Source organism: Microcebus murinus, chromosome 11, assembly GCF_040939455.1.
Source record: "Microcebus murinus isolate Inina chromosome 11, M.murinus_Inina_mat1.0, whole genome shotgun sequence".
NCBI classification, from domain to species: Eukaryota; Metazoa; Chordata; class Mammalia; order Primates; family Cheirogaleidae; genus Microcebus; species Microcebus murinus.
In genome coordinates this window covers 41,586,470-41,608,020 of record NC_134114.1, presented here as the reverse complement: position 1 = coordinate 41,608,020, position 21,551 = coordinate 41,586,470, and the positions used below count along the sequence as shown (strand labels likewise).

The window sequence follows — 21,551 nt, the reverse complement described above, 5'->3', positions numbered from 1 at the left end:
AGTTGAGAAGTCTTCAGTTAGTCTGACAGGTTTTCACTTGTATGTTATCTGCTGTTTCTGTCTTACTACTTGAAGGAATGCCTCTTTTATGTTTACTTTGGTCAGCCTAATAACTATGTGACATGGTGATTGCCTTTTCACAGTGAGTCTCCCAGTTCTGTGTGCTTCTTGTAGCTGGATATATAGATTTCTGGCCAGGTCAGGTAAGTTTTCTTCCATTATTCCAAGAAATAGATTTTCCAGCCCTTGTGTATTTTCTTCTTCTCTCTCTGAGATGCCTATATTTTTATATTTGGTTTCTTTACATAATCTCACATTTCTTGTATGTTTTGTTCATGTCTCTTGCTTCTGTGTTCTTTTTCTTCATCTGATTTGTTTAGCATATAGGCATTATCTTCAGGCTCTGAGGTTCTTTCCTCTGCATCATCCAACCTATTCTTGAGGCTTTCCATGGTGTTTTGTAGTTCCTTGAATGCCTCTTTCATTTCCAGTATTTCTGTTTGTTTCTTTCATAATTCTTCGATTTCTTTAGAGAATTTTTCATTTATTTCCTGAACTGTTCTTGTGGTTTCTTTGTGTTGAGTTTCTATTTTCTCTTCAATTCCATTGAGTTTTCTTACATTCCATATTCAGAATTCTTTCTCTGTCATTTTAATAATTTTGGTTATGTTGGTATCCACTGTTGAGGATCTAATGATTTCTTTTAGAGATGACTTTTCTCTCTGGTCTTTCATGTTTCCTGCATTATTTCACTGATTCTTTCTCATCAGGCTTCTTCATCATGAACTGCGGGTGCTAGGACTGATTTATGGCCCTATCTCTAACTTCCCAAAGGGACTTTCTTTGACAGTGCTGGGAAGAGGCACAATGGTCCTGTATTGCCTTAGGGATATTTTAGCAAGTTGAGTTACCTCTCATCTGTTGTTTTCACTTCTTGCCAATGGAAGCTAGTGAGTTTGGTCCCCCAGCTTAAGCTCCACGCTGGTGGATTGCTCTTGTGGGTATGACTCCACTACCCTCTAATAGCTTGAGATGAAAGACACTGTGGTTAAATTATTGGATTACACTCTCTGTCATTGATTGTAATTTGCATGGAGGAGCCAATTATAGAGGTAATCTGATCTCTTTGTGGTAGGCCCTGATCCCCCACATGAGGTGTATGAATGCCCCAATCTCTGGGAGAGGCCTTGCTACTCCAGAGGGTTGCTTGGACCCTGCTTCCCCTTAAGATGGCAGTAGGGAAAAGATAGATTGCAGCTAGTGTCTGCAAGCCTGCGTATGTGTGCTTCTATGGTTGCTTGACCTTCCACTAGGGCAAGTCACCAATATGTTATTCAAGGCTCTTTCACCACACTTGGGAAGCTGCTCCTGATGGGAGGGGTCAATTGATATAATTGCTGAGGTCTCTGGCCAGGTTTTTCCTTCCCTGCCTGTAATCCCCAATGTTGGTGACCACCAGAACCCAGAAAGCAACCTGGAGTTATGTTCTTATTAGATGACCTAAGCTGGTCCAGTGGGCAGAATCAACAGGGTGCCAACTATTTTTCAGTTCCAAAGTCCCACAGATTTATGCCAACCACACAGAGTAAGTGGCTTTTCTCTATTCTCCCTACCTCCAAAGGTGGAGTCTGCCATGCCCAGCACAAAAGCCCCTGGGCTATGGGAGGGGTGTTGTCCAAAATTGCTCTATGCAGCTGTATCTCCTGGCTGGGGATTCAAAAGATGGAGGCCATCTTCCCCTGGACAGCTAGCATTGGGGGCAGCCACTCAAGAATTGGCAGAGGCCAGTCCAGTGGGCTGAATTAATAGGCTGCCAGCTGTTACTTTTGCATCACAGTCCCATAGTCTCACATCTGTCACATAGACAGCACAGCTCTTTTTGTCCTGCCCTGAGGCAGCAGAATCATCAGTGGTTTCCAAGGGCAGAGTCTTCTTTTCAGCATTCACCTCCTGTGTGCTGGTCCCGGTGCCCACCAGAGGAAAGGTGCCTGTCTCCAAACTCCCTCCTGTGGTTGTGGTCACATGGAGTAACCACTCAGACCAGTCCTTCCTCTGCCCAGTGTGGTCCTAGCACATAGCACCAGAATGTTTAAAATGTTTCCTGAAATTTTCTCCTCTCCACAGAGCCTGTCATCCCAAGCCATGACTTTGCACTGACTTCAGGCACATCCCATCTGATGGGTGTGGAGGTCTGTGGGGGAGCCGGGTGTCCTCCCACACTGCACTCTGTTCCCTATTGTATTTCTTACACTCTGCAGTCTTTGAGAATGTATCTCCCTTTCACCTTTTTTCCTGTGCTGTGTGTCCCATGCTGTTTCTGTGCAGATTCCCAACGCTGTCCTTGGGGTGGTAGGGGGAGGGATTGATCCACTCATGTGTAGCCATCCCAGTTCTTCACCTCCCTCTCTGGGAGCAGAGAGCCTGGAGGCCACCACTAATCTGCAATTTTCCCAAGCCGGACATTCATACCAAGACGTTTTTCTTGACCAAACTCTAGCCAGGCTTCTCTGGGCATTTTCTCAATGAGGCATCAACTTCAACCTATGAAGACAAGAACAAACACTAAAATTCAGTCTCCCAGTCTCTGTGAGAGAGTAGGAGACTAACTTCAATAAGCACCAACAGCAAACTCAGATGGGTTTCACCAGGACCAACTCTCCCTGACTCTACTGAGTCCCCGCTCCCTCCTTCTTTCTCTCTAAAGTGCCCAGTCACCTTTGTACACATGAAAGTTGAGTTCAGTCCATGCTGGGCTCTTTTCCCTATTGCAATATTATTAAAATAGGCCTGACAAAAACCTGATTACAGTTTGTCTTTATCACTTTAGCTTTGTTTATCTCTGACACCGATATCACCTAGGATAAAAAAAGATAAAAAAGAAATTACTGTAGAAGTTAAGTGCCAGTACGTTTCAGAAACAAATGTTCTAAAACCAAAAATCTAGAGAAGGCTTCCCTCTACTGGTGTAAAATCTTGGTTTGGTAATGTGCATGTGCGTGTGTGTGTGTGTGTGTGTGTGTGTGTGTGTGTTTCTTACACCCAATTTTTTGTATGCTTACCCAGTTATTACTGTCTTTGTTAAAAACATGACTTCTACACAGCTCATCATTAGAAACCATCATATTCCAGACCATCATGTGGGTGCAGAGTAACCAGTAGGCATGCTACAATTTGTGTGAGAAAGGAAGGGAAGGAAAATATAGGGATACACATATAAGATATTAAATACATGCATGTAGGTTGGTAGGTAGGTAAGTAGAGGTAAATAGATAGATCTGCTTATATTTTCAAAACAAAACACTAGAAGATAGACCAGAAACTAATGAAAATACTTACTGGTTTGAGATGGGGATGGGGACATAAACAGGGTTAAGTGAACAGAAATTGAAGTAAACCTTCTTGGAGTGTAGTTTTATGCAATTTTGACTTTTTAATCATGAAAATATTTTACACATTCAAAAAAGTAATCCCTAAATTTGAATTTATTAAAAAAGACACTAACTATATATACATATATCAAAATTTAACCTAACTATACAGAGGAAAGAATTATTTTAGTTGATTTTAAAATGTAGTATTCTTGCTGACAGCCCTTCGAAAAATACATTCTCAGGACAAAATAAGCTTCAAATTCAGTAGTTTTTTTTGTTAATAGTAATATTAGCATTGCTATTTTGAAATCATTTTATGTGTTTTATAGCGATAATGAAAATAAATGATTGTCATTATCATTATAAAATAAAATTTTCATCTCATGAGATCAGTATAAAATCAAAATAGTTAAATAAAACCCTATAAGCCAAATTTCAATTAATAAATGCCAATTTAAAATCCTTCACACCTGGGGGTGTGTGAAGATTTCAACATATAAATTTTGGGGGCACAAAAGTATTCAGACTATTGCAACAACCTTATAAAATATTGTAACCTTTTTGTTACAAAAGAGGAAACTGAGGCACAGAGAGGTTCAATAATTTGTGCAATATCAAATCCAGGAGGTATATAGTCTTTTCAATAGTTTTATATTTATGTGTGCTTATCCAACACATAATTGAGTTCTTATTCTGTGTACTCTTCTAGACATGGGGAATATAGCACTGAACTAAACAATGTACCTGTCCTCCTGGAGCTTTTATACCTGTGCAGAAAAAAAATAATAACCAAGTAATTAAGTAATATAAAGCAAGGTATATATCACAGATCTTGATAAGATGATAGAGAATAACAGAGGTAGAATGAGAAGACACCTTTAAGGAACTGAACCCTGTTATTAAAAAATATTTGTATATGTATTTTTGAATAGTAATTTATTCTCTTGGTTCAAATAGTAAACATATAAAAATGATCAGAAAACAGTCTACTTGCAAAAATAAATATGTGAACAAGTAAGTGGAAAAATCCTACTTTTTATCCATTTCCTATTAATCTTTCCTGAAATTTTATGCTTTATGCATATTAAGGACTATAAAACATATTATTTTCCCTTCCTTTTTACTCAAAGGAATATGCATGTATGTATACCATACACTGTCCTATATTTGCCTTTGACAATAATTATTTTGGAGATTTTTCCATATCAATACTTTAAAATCTTCTTCATTTTATTTTCACAACTGCCTACATTTTCAGTGTATGAATGTATCATCATTTATTTAACCAGTCCTCTATTGCTAGGCACTTAGGCTGTTTCTAGCCTTTAGTTATTACAAGCAAATGTGCAATGAATAACCTTATACATCAGAGTCAGCAAACTGTTTCTGTAAAGGGCAAGCTAGTAAATATTTTAGGCTTTACAGGCCACATGGTCTCTGTCACAACTACACGCTGCTATTGTAGCATAAAAGCAGCCATAGACAATGTCTATGTAAGCAAATGGGTGTGGTTGTTTTTCAATAAAACCTTATTTATAAAAGCAGACATTTGGCTTGATTCGGCCAGGGTTTTGTGGTTTGTTGATGCCTGTCATACATTATTTTATATATATATATATATATATATATATATATATATATGATATCCATGGAATAAATTCCATAATTAAGAGAATACATGAATTTCTAATTTTGATAAATTCTGTCAAACTACCTTTCACTGAGATAGTATCAATTTCCATTCCCAACAGCAATATATGGAGTACTGCTTCCTTACACTTCACCAACACAGTATCTTCACACTAACTTCTGGGGTTTTGCCAATTTGTAGGTAGAAAAGAGTATCTCAGGGTAGTTTTAATTTCAATTTCTCTTCTTACAAATGAAGTTACTTTTCCATCAGCTAATTTTTTTTTTTTTTTTATCAACTGGTAGGAGCTCTTTACATAAAGTGAAAATAAGCCCATTCTATGTGATATGAGTTGAAAATAATTTTTCTAGTTTGTTATTCTATTTGTACTTTAACTTTGTTTATGGTGGGTTTTATTTTAATCAATGAAAAGGTTTTGTTTTTATATAGTCACATTGATCAATTTAAGGATTCTGGATTTTGTGAAATAGTTTAAATATGTACCACACTCAAAGGCTATTATAAAACAACTCTCTCACACTGTATCATTTCAAGCTTTCATCTGTTTACAATTAGGTCAGATATAAAGTATGCATCTATTTTTCTTGCTTTCCCACTGGTTTCCAAATTGACCCCGTAATGTTTAGTAAATGTTTTGCCTAAACAGTGAGATAAACTTCCCTGATTTCAGTTGATACCTTTATAAAATATTAAAATGTTCTATATATTTGGGCCTATATTTGGACTTTCAAGTATGTTCCATTGATCTACCTGACCAGCCATGTGCCAGGATGGCACTGTTTTAATTACTAGAACTTTATGGTATGTTTCAGTACCTGGTAGGACTAATGTCCTCCAATGCTCTTTCTTTATTTTATGGTTTTGATATTTTTACTAACTTTTATATGAACTTTAGAATCTCTTTGCCTAGATTTCTTTTTTATTTTTGAGACACTCTGTTGCCCAGGCTAGAGTGAGTGCCATGGCATCAGCCTAGCTCACAGCAACCTCAGACTCCTGGGCTCAAGCGATCCTACTGCCTCAGCCTCCCGAGTAGCTGGGACTACAGGCATGTGCCACCATGCTTGACTAATTTTTTCTATATATTTGTTAGTTGGCCCGTTAATTTCTTTCTATTTATAGTAGAGATGGGGTCTCACTCTTTCTCAGGCTGGTTTTGAACTCCTGACCTCGAGCAATCCACCCGCCTCAGCCTCCCAGAGTGCTAGGATTACAGGCGTGAGCCACCACGCCTGGCCGGTGATAGTTTCCAATTATTCTTTAAATTTCTTCTATGTTTATTCTATTTAAATACATGTTCTTTCTCTGCCACCCACTTATTTTGATGGTGGATAGGAGGCAGGGGAGTCAGGATTAGCTAACAGTTTGTCTGTTTTACTGTTTCCTAAATAAACATAATATGTGGATTCTTTTTTATTTACTTATAAGTATTTAAGGCCAGGGACTTGCCTCTGAGCATTATTTTAGCTCAGGGCTTCTCATCCTTAGTACTGACATTTTGGGCCAGGTAATTGATGGTTTGGGGGGCTTTCTTGTACATTCCAGAATGTCGAGTAGCATCCCTGGTCTTTACCTGTTAGATGTTAACAGTAATTGCCTCCCCAGTTGTGACAATCAAAAATGTCTTTGGATATTGGTGAAGGTCCTGGGGGCAGGGAGGGGCATGATTCTCAGTTGAGAACCACTGCTGTGATAGTGACTTTTCATTATTTTTTCTATGTGTTCTAAAATTTAGATTTGGGTTTAAATTTTTTTATGTGATCCATTTGTTATTTAAGATAGACTTTCAAATACAGATTCTGGAAAAGCTATGGTTGTTTTCAACAGTCCATATACATATTTTGGAGTCTTAATCCCTAGTTTTACTAAAAATGGAGTTTGTTGTTTTATTATGCATTCTTCTTTTAGACGGTTCCCTGGATTAGAAATGAAAAAGGCTACATTACATAGCCATTGCTATAGAAAGTTTCTCATAGTTAATATTTGCTGTACATAATATATTCCAAGCATTTTCAAAGCATTTTATAAAGACTATTTAATCTTCCTAACAACCCTGTTTGGCAGGTATTATTATTTCCAATTTCTAGACAGGATCAAAATACCTTGCCAAAGATCCCATAGATAACAGGGAGAACATACATATTTCTTAAGAAAGCCTTTAGTTAAAAAAACAGCTCAGTTCCCACAGAAAGGATAAGAATGTAAGGTCAATGTTAGGTTCGGTGAGGGAGGCAAGCACAAGGTGGATTCTTTCTTTGTTAACTCTGGTTGCTCCACAGTGACCTGTGTCTGAAGCATTTCAGCAAATTTGAGTCGTAATTCTCCTTGCCTCCTATGGAAGATGCTTCCCCAGGAGGAACAAAACAGCACCTCAGAGTAGGACATTTGAAACAAAAACCAGCTTCACAGGTACATATGCCAACCCTCCTTTGTGAAAACACTTCCTCTAGTGGGGAAAAAGTCCCTGAGGTTAACAGCAGCCACCAAAGTGGGGACTCTTTGAGTTGAACTAGTTAACAAAACATCCATCCATTGAAAGAGATGGCATGCACTTTGTTAGCATGTGCTCAGTATCCTGTGTTTAATAAAAGTTTGAGTTTGCTACTGTACATTTATAAGCATAATTACTTTAATTCTTTTGTGTGGAGCAGTGTTTTGCAATAATTCTAATAATGTCCACCTGTGTCTTTGTGTTATGTTGAAAACTTTGGTGGGAAGCTAAAACCAAATCTAGCCAGATATTTTTCCCCTCTGGTTTGTGACTTACCGCTTACCACACTCATATGTTTCCCAATAAAATAACTTTTCAAGGTTAATGAACAATAATTGATCAATTTTTAAAAAATAGTTTTTAATATATTAAAGCATGCTATCATAAAAGGTCAGTACTAAAATAGAATTAACAAAAGCGAGTTCTTTACTTTCAAGAATTGTTTTTAAGGGTCTATAGTTTGATATTGATTTGCGCATAAAATTCCAGTTGAATGGGATTTTATTGTGAAGATAGGGCTAATACGCTGAAAAGTCTAGGCTCAGATAATTGTTAAGGAAAAAATTCTCTATTATTGTTCAAGCATACAGTTGAAGACATGGTCTTAAAAGAAGAGAAAATTCAGAAGTATGTAGGTAACAAACTATAAGAATCCAAAAGGAATAGAGATGAGGATGTTATGTAGAAAATATTTTTAAGATGTCAAGGTCTTCATATTAATACTTACAAAAGATTTTCACTTCCAAGAATGAAGAAAAGCTAAAACACCTTTATGGCTTGTTTTCCTTTATGTTATATTCATTTTTCACCAGCAGAGGGAGATCTAAGTCTACTGCAATAAATTAGTAGTTTGTGAAAAAATGAATAGTGGAAAAAGTTGCTCTTAAATAGCATTATACTATGTCTAGAAATTAGAGATAGAAGATAGCTGGATGAATGAATAAAAGTAATAAAGAAGATAAATTTTGGCCAAATATTTTGATAACTGTACAATATAAGCCTCCATCAAAGATTAATGGTAGGATTTGCCACAAGGTTTTATTCTTTTACAAAATACTAGTATGTCAAAATACCAGCATCACATAAAAGGTATTAAACATATTTAATATTTAAGTGTAAATCCTAAAATTAACTCTTTGCTTTATTTTTGTTATGCTATTTTTCAAAGAGTTAGATATTAAATTGAAACGTCCAATCAATTACAAATACTGTGATAAATATAAAATGAGGTTTGGGCTCTTTTCACATTTCAGATTGAAGCTTTAGAGAATTTTACCACTGAACCACAGATGCTTGGTGACACATATTGAAGCTGTAGATGCCCAGTTCAATGGTCTGAATAAATACAAAAAAAATTCATATGTTGGAAACTAATACCCAATGTCATAGTATAAAGAGGTATGGCCTTTCCATAAGTGACTAAGTCATAAACGTTGTGCTGTCATGAATGGGATTACTGTTCTTATAAAAGAAGTTGAAGGGAGTGCACTGCCCCTTCTACCATGTGTGGATGCAGTGAGAAGGTGCCATCTATGAGGCCCTTACCAGACACCAAATCTGCTGGCACCCTGATTTTGGACTTCCTAGCTCCCAGAACTTTGAGTAATAAATTTCTTTTGCTCATAAATTTCCCAGTCTAAGGTATTTTATTATAGCAGCAGGAATGGATTAAGACACCCAGGATATATATTTCAACTCAGACTTAATCTACCCGAATTTGCCAACCCAACTTCTTGGCAACATACTCATAAATCAAAGTGTTTGTCTCATTGGGTCACTTCCCTCCATCATGTGTTCATCAGAAATAATTACTTTTTAAATCCATATTTAAGGCACACAAAATTGAATTAACTATACTCCTTAGCTAATCACATAGTTATCACTGGTCTCTACATGTATGCATGCCCCTTTTGAGTATTCCCAAAATCCAACCCTAGAGCTAAATCACCAACAATATACATGGACTTGTATGTTCTTTCCCTTTCCTTTTCCCTTGCCTCATCTATACATGGTAGCAGAATCCTAAATTTTGTGCTTAAAATGTCTTTTTAAAGTAGCATTTTAAATTAGATATATATGTATGTCTAGACAAAATTGATTTAGTTCTTGCATTTTATGAAAAGAATTCTTGATTTGCCTTTTTAATGCAACATTATTAAGATTCATCCATATTGACATGAATATCTATAATTCATTGATTTTCACATAATATCCCATTATGTGTATGTACCATAATTTGTTTATGCATTCTCCTATCTATGAGCATTTGTGTTGTGTCCATTTTGAGGATTACTAAAGTGATGCCCTGACTATGCTTGTACATGTCTCTGGTGTACGTGTGTAAACATTTCTCTTATAGAATGTGAGAATGATCAATTTACTCTCTTGGCATAACTGTATAAGTTAATTCTTGATGCACTTTTTCTCCAACACTTGATATTATTAGGATTCCTAATTTTCACCAATAGAATGAGTTTAAATGGTCTTGATTTGCATTTCTCTGATTATTAATGGCTTTGAGAATATCTTCCTGTTTATTGACTGTAAGTAGGTATTCTTCTATGAAATGCTTGTTTATGTCTTTCAATCATTTCTCTATTGGGTTGTTTTTGACCTAATAAAAAAGGAGACCTTTGTATATTCTTGTACTAATTCTTTGATGACTATAGGTACTAAAAATAAAATTAAATTTGGAGGTTATTAAGCTAACCTCCTCTAATAATAGGGCTTCAGCACCTTGGGTTCTTATAGAAGCAAACCAAAGCCCAATGTAAACAGTAAAATGAAACTTATACTTAACCAATCAGAAACCACCGACCAACCTTTAAGGAGGGACTTTCCACTTTAACCAATCAGGCATATTTTTTTGTCTCCTTCCTTGCCCACTTGTAAATTTCCTCTCACTCCTCAGTGGAGTGCAAAACTGCTTGCAGTCTGATGGTGCTTGATTCATGAATCATTGAATGTTCAAATAAACGTTAACATTTTAATGTGCCCAAGTTTATCCTTTAACAGATATGCCTTCCACTAAGTTATAGCCTATCTTTGGTCATTTTAGGTGTCTTTTGATGAATCAAAGCTATTAATTTTAACTTGGTCAAATTTATCATTCTTGTTATAGAGTTAGTGCTTTTTACATGTTAAGAAATCTTTCTTTTATGGTCAAAAATTAATTGCCTATATTTTCTACTAATATTTTCAAGTTTAACTCTTGACATTTAAGTCCTTACTCCATCTGTAAGTTTTTTTTACATATGGTGTGTGTTATGGGTTGAACTGTGCACCTCTCATATTCATATGTTCTAATCCCCAGTACCTCAGAAGAGGACTGTTTTGAAGTTAGGGCTTTAAAAGAGATAATTAAGGTTAAATGATGTCATAGGGGTAGGCCCTAATGCAGTCTGACTGCTGTCTGTGTAAGATAAAATTTGAACACACAGAGGGCATCAGGAGAAACAAAAACCAATTTGATTCTGATTCCATTTCCTGAACAGTCCCTCCTCCCCTCACTAATCTATCATGCCTCTATCTGTCATATATCAAAGTTCCATATACATGTGGACCTACTTCCAGGCTCTTTATTCTATTCCTCTGGTCAGGTTGTCAATCTCTACGGGAGGACCAAATTTTCTTAATTCCTTTACCTTCATTATAAGTCTGGATACGTAGTAGAGAGATCCTCCCCCTTTTATTCTTCTCTAACCACTTCTTTACCAGTGTCAACTATAGTTGATAGCCACAGATGAACGCGCACAGCTGAGCATTGACTTTAGCCGACAGCCACAGATAAACTCCAGCGTGGACTTTAGCCGACAGCCATGATATGAAGGCTCACAGCCAAGCGACGACTTTAGTCAACAGCCAAAAGCTTTTACTTTTATCTCTGCAGATGCAGTGTGCACGTTCAGCTAATAATTTACTACAAATCTGTGACCTTTTAACAAGCCCTTAGTAGAAGTTATTATAGTTATTTTCCTAAAGCTGCCTGTAAAGTAAAACAAGCTTTCAAGCTTTCCTCATCACACAAGAGCAAAATGAATTTGCCATCAATGCAGAGCACAAACTATTGTGGGGACTATGAGTGTTGGCTGTGGGCAAGGTTTCTCGGCCAGTTAGCGCCGTACAGAAGTAGTTAAAGCAACTCTATTTTTGGTTCCCTACACAATTTCATATAAATCCTACAATCAACTTGTCAAATTTCACTAAAAATCCTATTAAGATTTCAACTGCATCTGCATTAAATTTATAGATCTACTGAGAAATATTTTGCAAAAGGTTTATCACCAACAGAAAGTACACTGATTTCCTTTTTTGGTCTATGGACTACAATTTTGGTTCTGTCCACATGATGGCAGCACAACCTGAAAAATCACATTTTCACAGTTGGCGAGAAGGTGCCTTAAGACTTACCGCAGTGTCAATGCTTTATAAAATACCTGCATGTTATGGAACATAAACCTGAATTTCATATGAAATGTTCAATAGTTTATTAAATATTGAAGTCTATTTGGTAATAATATAAACCATATTACATGATAATCAAATATTTAAAAATTCATGACAATCTATTCTTCAAAATCCTTTTATTTCAGGCATAGGCAAATGCACATATATAATTATATATATGTATATGTATATAATTATCAACCAATAAAATAAAAGACATGGTGTATAAAATTAGCTCTGGGAAATTCAGGTAGTATTTTCCAAACTGGCAAGCCCTCTTCAGGCTGGTGAATAGATTTGCATAAATCTGGGGAGCAAAGGTCCTCCCTAGGTTTATAAATAAAAGGGAGGATTACGTAATTCTTAATTTCCACCCCTCAGCGCCACCCCTTAGTCTAGCCCTGATAATCTTGGGGTTAAAAATCTACTGTCACTTATGAGAAACATGCCCGGACTTGCCCTGAACTCTTTAATGAATCAAAAAAAAAAGCAGGAAGACTGAAAACACTTTCCCTTTCTACTCTGTAATGCTAATGAAGCCTTTCTACATTTTGTAGGAAGTATGTGAGACAGAATGTCTTTGTAAATGTTTGATTAACACATTGACTGCCACATTAGAAAAGAAAATTTTCCCTGGGGCCAGAGTGTTTTATTAAAACAAAACGATCCTTTCTAATTTACTATTTTTGTATTGTTTTCTGTGTGTGAGTTATATGCAACACAACCCACATTTTTTGGAATTAAACTGTCAATATTAATTGTAACAGTAAAAACATCAACAAGCAAGATTTTCACGACCAATTGCAGGGCTTTGCTTCAGAAGACCCCAGGCTCAAAACTAGCCTAAGTTAAACACAACTCACATGGCAGTCAATGTGTTAACTGATACCACACAGATCTAGACTTGATAGTGGATTGTAGCAAACATCTTTCTAAGTACCTTCCAGGGGTTCATTAATCGATATTATAAATGTCTCTGGAACTTAGTATCAAAAACTGTTTAATATATCTTGTTAACATAGGTGAAAAGATTCAAGTATGCTGCTAATTAACATAACTTGGATGATCTACTAAAAAATATAGAATGAATAGTTACTTAAATTCTCCAAGCCCTGGTTTCCTCATCTGTTAAATGGAAATAATAATGTAGGAGATGAGAGTGTGCCACCCCAAAGATGGCTTTGGGATAAGGATTGTTTTAAGCTGATTATTTTGAGAAAAAAGACACAGTTCAGAAGCTCTGAAAATGGCATATTACCCTTTTGTAAGGGAAACTGATATTCACCGAAAGAAAAAATCTCCAATTGTAACAACGTCTCCTCTGTACCAGGAAGAAAGGGTGATACTAAATCACTAGAGCCTCTTATCAATGGAGAAAAACAAACCAGACTTCTATTTACCATATTTTTCCTGGTCACCTTTCTTTAACTTGCCTTCCCCACACTCTTTTCTTTTGGTTTAGCTAAAAATGGTGTTTAAGCCCCAATTTTAAGCCATCTTTTTTGAGTTACTCATTTCCCTGGTTATCTCCTATGTACATATGAAATATGCATGTTAATGAACCTGTTTATTTTCCTCTTGTTAATCTGCCTGGTTACAGGGACCCAGGCCCAAATTTAAAAGTACAGAAAATTATTTTTCCTCCCTTACATAACAATATTTCCCACTCAGAATTGTTGTAAGATTAAATAAGGCACTTACCGAACAGTGCTCAATAAATGTTACACTAATGTAATTCGAGCAAGAAAAAACCGTGCTCCCAGGTAAGTAAAACCACACAGTAAAATCTGGAAGTGGGAGACTAGCCATGTTTTAGCTCACCTGCCTAGCTCCTCCTCACCTACCAATTCCCCGACCCCAGAAAGTCTTGCATCGACTCTCCCAGCACCAGGGCATCTACCGATCCATGTGAACACACGTATTCGGAAGTGGTCCTGGATGACTTCGATTGCAAAAATCATAACTAGCATCGACTTTAAACCACTGACTCCCAAAGGGGGCCCACATTATTCCCCACTGCCCCTCAGACAGCTAACCGCACTTCTGAGACTTCCACCAGATGGCGCCCTTGCTCTCCGATCTCTGGCAGCCGGGGACGAAGGCGTGCCGGGCGCCGGCCTCCCTCTCCAAGGTTTAGGGTCCCACCTCGGGCAGCGGCTCACGCTCGGGTAACGGGCTCAGGTGGGATCCTGGCGCCGTCGGGCGATCGCCCCCGGGGCGCCACCCTGCGAGCGAAAGTCCGCCTCATTCGGCGGCGGCGTGAACCCGGACGCCGCGCTCGGGGACCCTGGCCTTTCCCGGGCTCGGCGTCTCCGCACCGCCCCCCCAGACGCGAGCGGGTCCGGTAACCGACGCCGGCGCCCGACCCTTCCACACGCCGGCGTGAGCGGGCTCCGGGCACACTCGCGCCTGGTCCCCGCGTCAGGTCGCGGGCGGTCAGAAAGGGCTGTGCGGGGGGCGGGGGGATGGACCTGCGTTTACACCCGCGCCCACCGGGCTCGGGTCACTCCGCGGCCCCGCCACCAGGCGGCGGGGCACGGCTGGGACCAGGCTTCGGCCCTCGGGTTTCCGAGTTGAACGCCGAGGCTCGGAGCACTCGAAGAATGGGGCGGCGGGCCCGCGCACGGCCCGACGCCGCTGCCAGCCTCCGGGTGGCGGCCAGCGCTCCGGCCGGGGGCGTTTGAGCCTCGCCGCTCCGAAGCGGAACCCGAGCGGCCGGCCGGGCGCGGTCTCCCTCTCTGCCGAGCGCGCTCGGGCGGCCGGTGGGCGGGGCGTCGCCCGTGACGCGACATTCCGCCTCGCGTCCCCGCCCCCTGCCCGCCCGCGCGTATATAAGGCTTCGCCGAGCGTTCGCACTCGCACAAGTGGACTGGGGTGTCGGGCGCGGGTTGGCGACAGAGGCGCGGCTCGAGGTCCAGGGCCGGTTCGGACGTGTGTCCGCGCCTCGCAGGGGGCAGCAGGCGGTGCCAGGCGGCGAGGAGGCGATGGAACTCTTGCGGACTATCACCTACCAGCCGGCGGCCAGCACCAAGATGTGCGAGCAGGCGCTGGGCAAGAATTGCGGGGGGGACTCGAAGAAGAAGCGGCCACAGCAGCCCCCCGAGGAGCCCCAGGCGCCGCAGCCCCAGGCGCACGGGCAGCCGGCCGGCCCGCACCACCACCACCACCACTCGCACTCGGGACCCGAGATCTCGCGGATTATCGTCGACCCCACGACGGGGAAGCGCTACTGCCGGGGCAAAGTGCTGGGAAAGGTGACGAGCGGCGGGCGCCGGCGGCCGGGCGGGCGGGAGGGCTGCGGGGGCCAGCCGGGGGCCCGCGCCCGCCGCTGCTCGGTTTCTCGGGGCTCCGGTCCGGGCGCGGCGTGGGCCCCGCACCTGCCCCGCCGGCTTTTGTGCGCTGGCAGAGCCGGGGATCAGCTCTCCATCCTCAGCCGCGGAGCCGTGAGCCTCCCGCAGCCGCCCGGGGAAATTGGTCCTGAGTCCAGCAGCAGGGGCTTTCTGTGCCAGACCTGGCTCTCTCCACCTGCTCCCCGGGGGAATTTTCTCGACAAGTCTCTTCAGACATTATTTTTCGTGTCTCCCCTACCCCAACTCCCTCCTTAAAGCTCCCCTTTGTAAAAGGAAGGAGAGAAACTGTTTGAACTTGCTGTTTTCAGGAATGCGTTTCCCTTTAGGAAGGAGCTTTTTACAAAGTAGACTGCATCCCTTGGTCCACCCCTCCATTCCCCCAATTTTTTTTTTTTCTTCTTTCTTTTGATGGCTTGATTTATTTAATTATTTATTTAAAATCTCTGCCGTCCATGTTTCTGCCATACTCAGTTTCTGTCTTGGCTTTGTTTCCTTTCAGGGTGGCTTTGCCAAATGTTACGAGATGACAGATTTGACGAATAACAAAGTCTACGCTGCAAAAATTATTCCTCACAGCAGAGTAGCTAAACCTCATCAAAGGGAAAAGGTGTGTATGACTGTTGAGTAAAGTATTTTCTTTGTGTGCAGGGATGGCCCTTCCCTGTTGGGAAAATGTCTTCTGCATGTGTAAGCACTAGCTTTTCAGAGGGAATGGGAGGCTAATAAGCCTTATCTTGCTTTTTCTTATAGATTGACAAAGAAATAGAGCTTCACAGAATTCTTCATCATAAGCATGTAGTGCAGTTTTACCACTACTTTGAGGACAAAGAAAACATTTACATTCTCTTGGAATACTGCAGTAGAAGGGTAAGCCTTAACTCCTGTGCGAGACCATTTGCTTCCCCCAAATTTAACATCGTAGTTAAATAGCATTTAATCTGGGATTTTAACTGTGGCAGTACTTACTATATGGCAACATTAACTTTCATGGCTCATCCTGAATTTTGGTAACTTTGTTTGACAGATTCTCTTTTTTCCATCTCCTCTTCCTAGTCAATGGCTCATATCTTGAAGGCAAGGAAGGTGTTGACAGAGCCAGAAGTCCGATACTACCTCAGGCAGATTGTGTCTGGACTAAAGTACCTTCATGAACAAGAAATCTTGCACAGAGATCTCAAACTAGGTAAGCCCTTGATGTCAAATGCTGAGTTTTGTGTTAGAGAGAAATGTTCTTTTCTCCTCTCTTCCTTTTTACATATTAATATTCTTAATTGGGATCTAGCCTATGCAATCTTGCTTTTAAATGGGTGACTTTAATATACCAACTGGCTGTCTGCCTCCAAGTGAATGTGTATGTACTTGGTTAGAACACCTTTGCAAAGGGATTCACATTTTGTTTTGTTTTCTGTCTAGGGAATTTTTTTATTAATGAAGCCATGGAACTAAAAGTTGGGGACTTCGGTTTGGCAGCCAGGCTGGAACCCTTGGAACACAGAAGGAGGTAAGAGTCAGAAAGATGCATCCTACCAGGATTTTGTGGAGACCAGTTACCTTTATTTTGCAGTTAATGTTTTGGAGGTCAGTTGATACTAAAAATCTGTAAACCACAGCAATGTTAATGTAAAGAAACACTTATTAAGTACCTACTGTGGACTAGAAAGAACACCTTATACCTCTAAGTTGATAATTAAAGCAGTCAAATAAATCTTATCTTTGTTTGAAATATATAAAAATATCACAATGTCCCTGATCTCAGTTGGATAAAAATACTTTATCATGTGAGCTGAAGTATTGTACATGCATTAAAAAAATTATCATAAGTCAATTGGTCAAATGTCAGTTGTTCAAATGCTAAAAGTCAAATGTTTTCAAACAGAAATTCAATATAGTATTTTTAAGGCCATCAAGTTACATCAATAAAATTAAGTTTAAACACTGGAATCGTTCCTAAGGAGCTCTTGATATTTTGTCTTCCAGAACAATATGTGGTACCCCAAATTATCTCTCTCCTGAAGTTCTTAATAAACAAGGACATGGCTGTGAATCAGATATTTGGGCGTTAGGCTGTGTAATGTAAGTAAATGCACCACAATAATTAAAAATCAAATTTGAATTTAGATTTTAACACTCGAAAAGAGTTGCTTTATGGCCATTGCTAAAGGTACGTTTCTTTGCACACAGGTATACAATGTTACTAGGAAGGCCCCCGTTTGAAACTACAAATCTGAAAGAAACTTACAGGTGCATAAGAGAAGCAAGGTATACAATGCCATCTTCATTGCTAGCTCCTGCCAAGCACTTAATAGCTAGCATGTTGTCCAAAAACCCAGAGGATCGTCCCAGTTTGGATGACATCATTCGACATGACTTCTTTTTGCAGGTTGGTGTACCATCTTACATCTTTTTATTACATACCATTGATCCCAGTTATTTGGCAGGTTACTGAAGGCCTTTTCGTATACTCCACAGGGCTTCACTCCAGACAGACTTTCTTCTAGCTGTTGTCACACGGTTCCAGATTTCCATTTATCAAGCCCAGCTAAGAATTTCTTTAAGAAAGCAGCTGCTGCTCTCTTTGGTGGCAAAAAAGACAAAGCAAGATATATTGACACACATAGTAAGTTACAAGACTTCTCCCCCTTTTCTGTACCTAATATTATAATTAAATTTAAGAAAAGAGATTTTATATTATTATAACTTAGCCAGTATTTTTGCATACTGTTGAATTTTGACATTTATAGCATAATAAACCCACACCTTTAATTTGTGATTGATGGTATTTTGTTTTGTAAACAACAAAGTGTGCTTTTTGGGTAATTGCAATTGGATAAAATCCTATTTTTGCTTTGGATGCTCATAAACTGGGTAATAATGCAAAAAAGAGGAAATGTGCTAGCTATGTTCCTACCTTGTTGTCATAGACTAATACTTATAACTCTTTTCCTTGATTTATAGATAGAGTGTCTAAAGAAGATGAAGAAATTTACAAGCTTAGGCATGATTTGAAAAAGACTTCAATAACTCAACAACCCAGCAAACACAGGACAGATGAGGTGTGTTGGGAAAGAAAAAAACAGATATAAACACTTCATATCATTTCTGTTCTTTGTTGATAAACACGAGGACTGTGATTATCATGCTTCAAGCATGTTGTATTTAAAGCTTTTTTTAACCCTTTGAAAGGAAAGATAATGCCTTTTAGTTTTAAAATGCATTCAATTGAGTTACTGCGATATCTTTTGTCTAGCTTGTGTCCATTCGTTTTTGATAAGCTTTCCCAGCAATTGTTCCAATCTCACCATAACCTGGAATTCTCAGCTTTAAATGAATTTAGATGTTTGACTCATTGCGTGACTTTTCTCTCTTCTTAGGAGCTCCAGCCACCTGCCACTACCGTTGCCAGATCTGGAACACCCGCAGTAGAAAACAAACAGCAGATTGGAGATGCTATTCGAATGATTGTCAGAGGGACTCTTGGCAGCTGCAGCAGTAGCAGCGAATGTAAGTGGTTGTCAATCATATTTTAAATAGTGAAACTATAAATTCCAGTGCTAAATACAAAGTAATTGAAGTAAATTTATTTTGAAGCTTAATTTGACATAGAGGAAGCAAGATTAGAGGAATTCGAAAAAGATAAGGAATAATCCTGAGCTCTATGTTTTTAGAATTAGTAGAGGGAATCTTAGCATCTGCCAAAACTTGAAGTTTTCTTGCTAAATATTTTATAACTTACATCTCTGTTTGACTTTTCAGGCCTTGAAGACAGTACCATGGGAAGCGTTGCAGACACAGTAGCAAGAGTTCTTCGGGGATGTCTAGAAAACATGCCAGAAGCTGACTCCATTCCCAAAGAGCAGCTGAGCACATCATTTCAGTGGGTCACCAAATGGGTTGATTACTCTAACAAATACGGCTTTGGGTACCAGCTCTCAGACCACACTGTCGGTGTCCTTTTCAACAACGGTGCTCACATGAGCCTCCTTCCAGACAAAAAGTAAGTGTATCTGATTAATGAAATACTGTCAATTTTCTAAATCTTACACTAAAGGAATCTAAAAACAGTGACTAACTGTTTCTTTTTTTTTTTTTTTTCTCCTCTTTCTCTACCATTCCTGTTTTTTAGAACAGTTCACTATTACGCAGAGCTTGGCCAATGCTCTGTTTTCCCAGCAACGGACGCCCCTGAGCAATTTATTAGTCAAGTGACGGTGCTGAAATACTTTTCTCATTACATGGAGGAGAACCTCATGGATGTAAGTACTATGGCTGTAGAGTGGTGATATATTGAAAAAGTGTAGCCCACAAAGCAATAGCATCTGCGTGATTCTAAAGCTTGTTAGAAGTGCAGATTCTCATGTTCTACCCTGTAGCTACTGAATCAGAATATCTGGAAGGTGGAGCTAGGAATCCCCATGTTATTCTGATGCTTACTTATGTTTGAGAGGCCTTTGCTTTGAAGAATAGAATTGCAAAATCTTTATAGGCACTGACTCAATCTGCTCATCTCTTCCAGGGTGGAGATTTACCTAGTGTTACTGATATTCGAAGACCTCGGCTCTACCTCCTTCAGTGGCTAAAATCTGATAAGGCCCTAATGATGCTCTTTAATGATGGCACCTTTCAGGTAAACGAACTCTTCAGAAAGTGCATGTTTAGGTTCTAAAAAAAAATTATTTTTACTTAGATGGTTTAGTCATTGAACTTTTCTTATTCTTGAATATTTAGAGAGATCTAATATCTATGTTTATTTTTTAAGGTGAATTTCTACCATGATCATACAAAAATAATCATCTGTAGCCAAAATGAAGAATACCTTCTCACTTACATCAATGAGGATAGGATATCTACAACTTTCAGACTGACGACGCTACTGATGTCTGGCTGTTCATTAGAATTAAAAAATCGAATGGAATATGCCCTGAACATGCTCTTACAGAGATGTAACTGAAAGACTTTTTGAATGGACCCTATGGGACTCCTCTTTTCCACTGTGAGATCTACAGGGAAGCCAGTAGAATGATCTAGAGCATGTTGAAGAAGATGGACAGGTGGTGGTACGAAAACAATTCCTCTCTGGCCTGCTGGACTGGATGGAACCAGACCAGGCTGAGGCATACATTATTGACTTCGGACAATCCGAGAGTGAACCAGAATGCAGTTTTCCTTGAGATACTTGTTTTAAAAGGCTTTTCGGACAATATCGCAGAAAGGTGCATTGACTCTTAACTTCTCTCTGTTGAGAGCATTTCAGCCAGAGGACTTGGAACTGTGAATATACTTCCTGAAGGGGAGGGAGAAGGGAGGAAGCTCCCATGTTGTTTAAAGGCTGTAATTGGAGCAGCTTTTGGCTGCTTAACTGTGAACTATGGCCATATATAATTTTTTTTTCGTTAATTTTTGAAGACACTTGTGGCTGGAAAAGTGCATTCCTTGTTAATAAACTTTTTATTTATTACAGCCCAAAGAGCAGTATTTATTATGAAATTTTTTTTTATGTTGACCATTTTAAACTGTTGGCAATAAAGAGTATGAAAAAGCAGAAACGGTGGTTGTCTCCTGTCTTTAGTACCATGCGTTACCACATCATGACATTCTTCGATAATGGATTCTTGGCACTGTTTAGCATGACATTGAATATAGAAGCACACTAGAAAGTTAGGTCTTTAATTTTTCTAATCGTAGTTTCTAGGAAGTCCGTGTGTTGTACCAAAAGTCCAATCATAAACTTTCTGGGCTAATCTAGCTTGAGAAGACCACTCCTGTCACAACCAAAGTATAGTCATCCTACAAAATTCAAAACCAATTTCTCTCTGGAGTATTTCCTTAAAATTCATTTAGCTTGGAGCTGAAAGCCAGAGTAATCCTGTGTAAACAGATCTCTGTTACTTAGTGTCAATAGGTACAGGAAGTTTATCTTAATATGGGCAAAACTCTGAATTAGAATATGTGCACCACCTAAATGCATTACTCAGCTCCAACCTGCCTAAACACTTCCAGTGCCTCTGGCAGTACTGGCACATAATTCCAGTAGTGGGAAATACTTTGTAAATAAGTCATTTTATTTTCCCTCTGATGCATGGTGGTTTAGGAGTGGTATGGAAACCAAGCTATGGTTTGGGGCCGATCTTTTAAACTATTAATACTAAATTACCCCAGAGTCAAATCTGAAGTTTTCTCATTCAGTGGGATCTACTCTTGACAGGTGTAAAGAAAAGCTGCCTATCCTGTTATTCTGAACTTAC

At 39.4% G+C, this 21,551-nt stretch overlaps 1 protein-coding gene across 1 annotated transcript; it reads left to right on the top strand.

Moving 5' to 3' along the window:
• Nucleotides 1–14,812: 14,812 nt before the first annotated feature.
• On the top strand, nt 14,813–20,852 carry PLK2 (polo like kinase 2). Its single transcript, XM_012775643.2, has 14 exons — nt 14,813–15,213; nt 15,809–15,916; nt 16,060–16,176; nt 16,363–16,492; nt 16,723–16,810; nt 17,287–17,382; nt 17,491–17,689; nt 17,779–17,926; nt 18,265–18,362; nt 18,681–18,810; nt 19,063–19,303; nt 19,433–19,562; nt 19,823–19,933; nt 20,066–20,852. The coding sequence occupies exons 1-14, from the start codon at nt 14,944–14,946 to the stop codon at nt 20,255–20,257; spliced, it is 2,058 nt and encodes a 685-aa protein (XP_012631097.1). The 5' UTR covers nt 14,813–14,943; the 3' UTR covers nt 20,258–20,852.
• The last annotated feature ends 699 nt before the right edge of the window (nt 20,853–21,551 follow it).